The sequence below is a fragment of the Mirounga angustirostris genome, unplaced genomic scaffold (genome assembly GCF_029215605.1).
Source record: "Mirounga angustirostris isolate CCGP_5_RB_7025 unplaced genomic scaffold, mMirAng1.0.hap1 SCAF_9, whole genome shotgun sequence".
In the NCBI taxonomy this organism is placed as follows: domain Eukaryota; kingdom Metazoa; phylum Chordata; class Mammalia; order Carnivora; family Phocidae; genus Mirounga; species Mirounga angustirostris.
Genome location: NW_026991717.1, coordinates 121933401 through 121941979, shown reverse-complemented (window position 1 = coordinate 121941979; position 8579 = coordinate 121933401). Strand labels below are relative to the sequence as shown.

Here is an 8579-nt window from a genome sequence, read left to right as displayed (position 1 = left end):
TCCTTAAGTCTCTCAATTTAAGATATAGTAATCATTTGGTCAGTGTCCAATAAGTACATTAATAAACCAATTTCAAGCAGAATTATCAAGATTTTAATTGAACTGGGACAAGAACAGGTCTTGGATATCTTTGGAGAAAGACCGAACTTCAATTTGAATAGGGTGAAGAGAACTTTAGCTTATAGGGATCTACACCAGAAAAAAAGGCTTATATCCATTGTCTGCCTTCCCTGAAAGTAACAACAACCAATAGACTGGATGGTGCAGAAGTATTCAGTAAGTGTTGAATTATCAAAAGAGTAAATGCTTAAAGTGGTTCTTGGATTATATACTAAATAGCGGTATTTAGAAAGTTTATGGCGGGAAAGCCAATATAGAGTTTTGAAAGGGTGTCTAAGGCAATGATAACTCTGTAATTTGGAAGGGTTGGAAGACTGTCCTTTGAGGTATGGAACAGGCTACCATTCGAATCTTTCTTATGCACCCTATACTGAAGGAGTTGATTGAAACAATGGGTTTTACAGGGGTATGCACATTTCTGGTGGAACACTCAAGAAGAGCTCAAAGAATCAATGTGATTTCAACTGTAGGGGAATAAAAACAATTATGATTTTGGGTGACAGAGTAAAGTGATTGCTCTGGGGCTCTCCAATATATAACCTTTCTAAACTTTTAGAAGGAATTTTGGCTTATTTTTTTTTTCTAGGACAATACTCAATAATTAAAAAGGCAGTATTAGCCATCATTGTTTGAGGGCTATGGGCCAGGCACTGTGCTTATAACCAAGCACTTAATATTCACATCAGCTCATTTAGTTACAGAACAGCACTAAGAGGAGGACAGTATCATTCCAATTTCACAGATGAAGCTAGAGTCACCCCACACCTTACTCTAAGTTTCACAGCTAGTAAAGGATAGACCAAAGATTCAGATCCAAGATCTGAACTAAGCTTTTCAGATTCCAAAGCCTATGGCCCAAGTTAAACACATTGAAAAGAGATGGTGTAGTCTCAACATTTCCTCATGGAACAATAGTGAAAAAGTATTTCTGTTGATGAACTTTAACCAGCGTATCTGAGCAAATGCCACTTACATCTTGATGAATCTACCACATTAACCATTATTTGGAAATTTCTCTGGCAAGTTTTCTCAAATCTAGACTCCCTTTACATACCCCAACTTCTGGCCACTTGCTTAAAATGTGCTGTCAGACAGATGTATGCTACCATATTTCAATGCCACATATTTACTAGTTGCAGTCATGCTTGCAATCAAAGTATATGACCAGAAAAAGACTAGTTTTGTCTATTACAACTAGTCTTGACTTGCCAACATTGTTTGACAACAACTAAATCTTTTTATTAATGTAGAATTTAGTGCAGGATTTCTAATTCTAGAAGGCAGCTATTATATACAGAATAGCAAAGGACTCAAAGTAAAGGAGCATAACTTTGTTGAGCCCCTACTCTGTATCAATCACAATTAGAACACTTTATTTCACTTTTTCCCCAAACTACCTTGCAAGGCAAGGTCATTGAGGTGTCCTATTTTTCAGACGAGGAAGCCAAATTTCAGAAAAACTGCCCATACATGGTGAGAGCCTAGCTGGGGTTCCAACCCAACAGGGTCTCAGTACCTCTACCCATTCCACGACATCCCTCTGAACTCCATGTCAGGAAGGCCTGACTTCTAACATGATTAGGAATGTATTTGCCAAGTTGTCATTAAGCTCTTTGTGTCTTTGTTTCTTCATCTTTAAGATAAGGAAAATACTATGTACTACTCAGGGACTAAACACACTACACAGATCCAAAACATTTAACACAGTACCTGGCACATTATGGGGATTGATAAATGTTGCTTTAATTTACATAAATTATCCGAGACAGGCAGCAAAAAAAAGAAACTTTCCATAATTTGACATCATTGAGCCTTTTTATTTTCCATTCCCATGATAGTAAAGAGCATAATCATCTGAAATCCAAAGGAACAGGGTTAACTAAATTTGCTTTTCTCTTTGAAAACTGGTAACCTATGTATGGATAGAGTACACCAGTTCAGTTAACCAACATGTCAGGATCATGGTGAAAAATGTGGCATATCATGATGGTTTATCCAATTGGCAAAGTGGGGAGGCGTGTAGGGAACCAGCAAATCAAGGACACCTGAGATACAAGAATGGTGCCAGCTATAATGAATATTTGCAGAATTTTATAATCCAAAAATCTAGAAAAAAGCTGTTAAAATGTAAGCATTCATATATATTTTGTCTTTGGACTTAGTGATTTTTTAAAAAAATTTTCAATATGCCAGGAAACTCGGAGAGAAGGCATCTAAAGCTTTCCAGGGTTTAAGACATTATATAAGTAAGGTTCTGGAAAACTGTTTGAAGTTTGTTGACTTGCAATGAATACTTAAAAGTTACCAAACATTAAAAAAAAAAAAAATGTATAGTATCCAATACTTCCCAGAATACAATGCTTCTGTCATCTTACCTGTTCAGAAGTGTTTTCCCTCCTGCTTACCCTATCATAGCAATCTAAATAATAATGCCTCAGGTGACAGACAACAGTTGTCTAGCCCATATATATGCCACTTTTGATAAATTTATATAAGTAATTAGTAACTGGTTAAAATATTTTATTTCACATGGTCCTAGCTTACTTGGCTTTTAATAAGATATGACATGTTGAGCTCCAGTATAAGATATTTTACCAAATGTTTAGAAAATAAAAATGCATCATCATACAAGGTTTTGGGAAGAACATTTTATTGCTAAGCATATCCTTGAACGAAAATGCAAATATGAAATCAAAGAGAAAGGAAAAAGAAAAAGCAGTAACTTCACAACATCATAAAATAAATTCCTTAAGAGTCTGCTCATAAAACAACAGGAATATGATAGCTCACATACAGAATGCACATGTTCCCATAAAATTGTCCAAATAGAAACTTACACTAAAAGGAATATAACAAATGTATTTTTACTCAAATTAAAAAAAAAATGTAAAGAAAGCAGGAAATCGGTTCACAAGACCTCAAGACTCCAAAAACAGCAATCTTTTACAGACATCGAGATATAATCAACTTCATATAGGTTGGGCCATTTATCTAAAATCGTGCTTTGATATCTCTTTATAATCCTGTCTTTTTTAATGACAACAAAAAAAATCCAAAACTCGTAACACACTGAAGTATCAGATAATGAGGAACACCTCTTTCCATACACATTTGTCAAGGCTACCATCATTTAGATCACGCTTTTTGCCCCATGTCTTTAAGATATTTCTCAAAGTCAAATATTCATGCAACTTACAAAGACCAGCAAGAGTAGATTTCTAAATCTAAACAGATGGTTGGTTTTCATCTATACAAAAGAAATTGTATATATCCGGCCCTCCAGAAGACATCATTTTTGTGTGAATATTTGTCTTGCTTTGTCTCTTGCTTTTTGGATTAGCTATGGCCACACAACCAGTTTGTTTTTCTGTACATTTGTTTCCTCTTTTCAAAAAGAAAGACAACTGGAATATAAACCAAACAAACCGAAACAAACCCATAGAAAGGAAAGAACAGTTCTTAAAGCAGTATGTACATAGGTGGCTAAGGGATTATACCAGCAAAAATGTAGTAAAATATGTAAACAAAATCTGAGAAGATTGTTTATTCTCTTTGACACAGTTAACTGTGACAAAACTAAAACTCACACTTTCTTCACATTTTAAGGTTTACTTTTTTGTTGTTTTGTTATTTTCTTTTAAAACAACATTCTCATTCCACTTCAAGACTTTAACAGTTTTCCTGTTTCAGTCATCCCATCAAACATACCATGATAAATATATCTGTATATATATTTATTTATATATATTATACTATTAAATTCCTTTTTTTGTGTGTGTCACAGCAGCTTTATTAATTTATTATTTATTTATTTGTTTTTAGAAAAGATGGGTGAAGGGAGATGTGAGCAAATGGAAGGGCAGAGTTATCCGTAAGTGTCAGGCTACAAAATTAAACCACTATGAAAAACATCATGTTGGGGGCGGGGGAAGAACTATGTATTTTGCACTCTGTCATGCCATGTTTGGCTTGTGTGACCTTTTGTGGATCCATCACACGTTGAACTCCCCTACTGTCTGTTTTGATTCTTTCACAGACTTTTAGTATTGTCTTGTCTTTTATTATGTGCATGCATTTCAGTCAGTCACAGATCCAGCCCACCCCCTCTTTACCTTCCCTCGGAAAGGCTCTGTTTTTAGTTTGCGGGACTCTCTCCTTTACCACAATTTGGAACAATATTGTTAAGTCAAGCCAATAGCTCTGATAAAACCAGCCCTAAACCCATCTGGTCAGAGTTTGGGTGGCAGATTCTGAAATTAGATCCTGAGGGACCAGCTTTTCAAATCAATGCTATTATCCATCCTGTGATTTTTGCTATGTGTTCAGCAAAGCATCATATAGGAAACAAACAACAGATTCTAGAAATACCACAACCTGATATGTAGAGTGAACACCATGGTAGCTTTTGAGTTCATATGGCAATAGTCTCTCTTACTGTCGTTTTCTGAGTTTTGTTTGTTTGTTTGTCTTTTCTTCTTATGTCCATTCTCAAAAAATAAACAAAAACCCAAAAGCCATTTTTTTTTCCCCTCAGATCTTGAAAAGTTACACGTACACTGGCCAAAACCTTGATAAGGGTGGGTTTTTTTTTTTTGGTTTTTGCATTTCGTTTTTTTCATTTTTTTTTTGTTTTTTACATAATTAAAAGGAAAGAAAAAAGAAAACATTGTTACAGTCAAGCTTCACAAGCATCATTACAGACTCACTTGGAGTTACGGAACAAGTGAGCCGTGAAGTCCTCTACCTTGGGCGAAAAGTCCTCAAGAGAAGGAAGCTTCCAAGTCCGTGGAAGTGGGGGGAGCCATCTGCTTGCTCCAGAGCGCAACGTGTGTGCTTTATGATACAGCAGGGCAGAGAGAATGTTCTGTCTCCGAGCGATGACTGAATCAAAGCAGCCATGGCTGAGCTTCACAGGTAGGTACATCTGTGTGTGTGTCCTTTTAAAAGTGGTTTTCCCCACCATAGTCATGGTGCGCCCCATCTCGTAGCGATAGCAGTTCTGACGCCTGTGAAATCTCATTGGCCAAGTAGTTACAGCTTTACGGAGAAGTAGTTCTGTGTCCTAAGTGCACGTGATTATTAGCGGCGTCGTTTTTACACGTAGTACTCCTTGTCCTTGTTTTTCTGTTTCTTGTGGCCGCTCTTGGCGCTCTGCTGCTTCTCCTTGATGAGCGTGCCGTTGCTCTGGGCCGAGTTGCTGATGTAGTTCCGCGTCTCGTCCACTTGGTAGGACCCCTCGTCCCTGTTCCTGTACTTGTACATGGCGTACAGGAGGATCAAGATGCAGAGGGCAGCGGCAGCCACAATACCGACGACCATCCCTGTTGTACTGCTCGACTCGCGGATCACCTCTGAGGCCCCCGGAACCCGTCTGACTCCCGGCTCCGTGGGGTTTGCTGTGGGCACATTACGGAACATGGGGGAAGTAATTAGTGGGCTCTTCAGTTTGGTGCTGTCTAGCTCATAGGCAGTGGGCAACGGAAGCAAGACTATATCAGGCTGGGGTTTGAGATCACGGTTATTCATTTTGCCAGCTGGCAATTTGGGCACCATCCCAGACGAGGAAGCTGTGAAGCGGATCAGCTCAGGGGACAAAGATGTGGTAGTAGTCCTACTAGTTTCGGAGACTTTGTTAGGTCTAAAGTCCTTGGATTCCCACTTGGGCGCATGTGCTTTGTAGCCACCTTCGAAGATTGAAGTGGAAAGACTCTTATCTGTTACCAAGGAGAAGGTGGTGTAAAAATCTTCATCATCAGTAGGGGGCAGGTTAGAGTCAAAGGTTTCCCCTGAGCCATACCCAGATATCACCAAGCCATCATCATCACAACCATCGCTGCCTTGGTCCGACAAGCAAGGTAACCCCGCCTCAGAGGTCATGGACAGGGAATCTTTGGTGGTCTCAATAATGGTGAGGAGGGGGCGAAAGGTAGGGGGGAGTGTAATGGAAGGTGCACGAGTAGCAATAGGAGGGGTAGCTAAAGGGTCTTCTACAAGAAGAGGGACAACTAATTCACCTCCTGGGATTGAAAAGAAAAAGAAAAACACAATTAGTATATTTGCAGATAGACACAATTCATAGGCATTCTCAGGGACTGTATTTCATCAGTTAGGCATCAGAAATAATAATAAAATGACCTGGGCCCGCACATGGATCCTTTGTTGTAGCCTAACCATTCTAAACTGATTTAGAGCCCATTATATGCCTCTTGCCACCAAAATCTGAAACCCCCTAGCTTTTAAAGATACTCTCAAGTAATTATTTGGAGAGAATTCAAGTAGGCTGTTTCCAGAATCTGCTTACAAAATAATGACCTTCCATGTTACTGTTGCAAAAACTGGCTATCAGAAGAGAGAGAGAGAGAGAGAGAGAGAGAGAGTGTGTGTGTATGCACTCATGCATGTGATTAATCCGTAAGCCCTAGCATTTCATTATTGCCTTCTTGGGTTTCTACTTACTTGCTCCCATGAGGATGAGCATGGCATATTCTCCATGTCACAGAGATCAAGATCAGTGAACATAAAAGATTGTCTTTCGTCTTTTAAGCTAGTCTTTTATTTAACATTTATCAAGTTCAGTCTTCATTTACTATATGCTAAGTGAGGGGAACACAGGAGAGGTTAAACATGTTCATCTAACAAACCCTTTTTGATTATGCTTTTCCAGAAATTCCCCGATTAAATGACAACTCGCCTTGCACTGATCTCATGTTTATGCATTGCTTTTATGCTATATGTAATATATGCTGAGGTGGACACTAGATTTTAAAAATACTCAGACTAGATATCCATACCTTGTGGAAAACTTAGATTCAGACATGTAGAAATAACAAAGTTTTTAAAATCAGCGATTCTTGGGGCGCCTGGTGGGGGCTCAGTCAGTTAAGCGTCTGGCTTCAGCTCAGGTTATGATCTCAGGGTCCTGAGATTGAGCCCCCCGTTGGGCTCCCTGCTCAGCTCAGCAGGGAGTCTGCTTGTCCCTCTCCCTCCCCCTCTGCCCCTCCTTGTTCTCTCAAATAAATAAAATCTTAAAAAAAATTAAAATCAGCGATTCTTATCTAGAGTGGGAAAAATAAATTGGTTTACCCACAGACCCTAGTTATTGCACTTATAAACGTGGACTAGGTCAGGAAAGAAAGTTCAGAGTAATTCAGTAAATCATAGTGCCTTGCAAATCATGGGTACTACAAATATTCTGTGGTGGATGTTACTCACCTAATTGTTGGGCCACGTTTATTACTCACGTACGTAAGCGAGATAATCGAGGTCTCTTCTGTGTCTCTTTACCGTGTTATTTTTCAAACAGAGAAAGAATCTCCAGAAGTCACAGTTCGTATCTCCTCACTGAATTTATTCCAAAAATGTATTTCAGCTGTTTTTTAAAAAAAATCCTCTAGCAGGGATGGCATGATGTTTTCCAGTCCCAGTTAGTCAGACAGTTGAGTTGGGAATATATTATTTCTGAGCTGGGTCATTAAGCACTCAGCCAGGTATGATCTTGTCTGTTCTGCCCTCCACAGTAACTGCCCGGACGGGATGGTCAGTGTTGGAACATCTATTATCAGATGTGACTCTCGCTGAGGTGCCCCTTATTGGTGACAAAGTCAGACATGTGACTCACTACTGCAGAGTTCTAGGTGGACAAGCCTTTGCGCTTACACGGTCTTTCAGGTTCTTCCTACAAAGACTGACTCACAAATGAGAATTCTCCTGCTCCTCTTTCCATACTTTATATCTTTTAGTTTCCTATGCCTCCTTTGGAACTGCTGCATCTAACCTGCCCAGACTGCAGCTGGGGAGGAAGCCTGTTACATACCTTCAAAACACCCTTTGTAGCCGTGTCAGGAGCTTCACTCCAGAATTAGCCAGTAACATTGTGTTATGCAGAGAGAAATGCAGTTGGGGAGGGTGGCAATAATGTACATAATGTATGTATATCATTTGGAAGACAACCATTCATCTCTGTCCTACCTGATGTTACCATGTGTAGAGAAATAAAACATGAACCTTTCTGAGAATTTCAAGATGGTATTTTGGGCTATGCGCTAATCCCAAGCTTCTCTTCTAGTGCTCAAGAGTTTCAAACTGTTGAGTGAAACAATCTTTGCACATTTGTCACAGCTTCAGACTTGCTTTACTGGACCAGCGTGACTTTTTTTTTTTTTTTTTAACATTGTGAACATATAGAATTCCTATATCTTGCAACATATTTAATGCACAATTTACAACTGTTGCTAGTTTTTAGAAATGGGATTTGGAGCACAATTCCCTAAAGATAAGCCAGTCCTAAAACTAACCCCGAGTTTACTTTTCTCCTCGGGGGGAGGGGATGGCAAGTGTTAATAAATATTTAAGGTGACCCATGGAAAAAGGCAGTGTTTAAGGAAGAGAACAGCGATGAGAAGAGAGAAGGCCCATGCAATGTGTTTGAAGGTTCTCTAGAGATTACTCAGGGATGATTT

At 39.0% G+C, this 8579-nt stretch overlaps 1 protein-coding gene across 1 annotated transcript in view; it reads right to left on the bottom strand.

The window, feature by feature from the left end:
• Positions 1-2760: 2760 nt before the first annotated feature.
• Positions 2761-8579, bottom strand: part of NRXN3 (neurexin 3) — a 1531407-nt gene continuing 1525588 nt past the window's right edge. Inside the window, exon 18 of the mRNA XM_054513824.2 lies at positions 2761-6137. Coding sequence (XP_054369799.2) covers positions 5215-6137 — 923 coding nt within the window. The 3' untranslated portion in view covers positions 2761-5214. The remainder of the gene's footprint in view (positions 6138-8579) is intronic.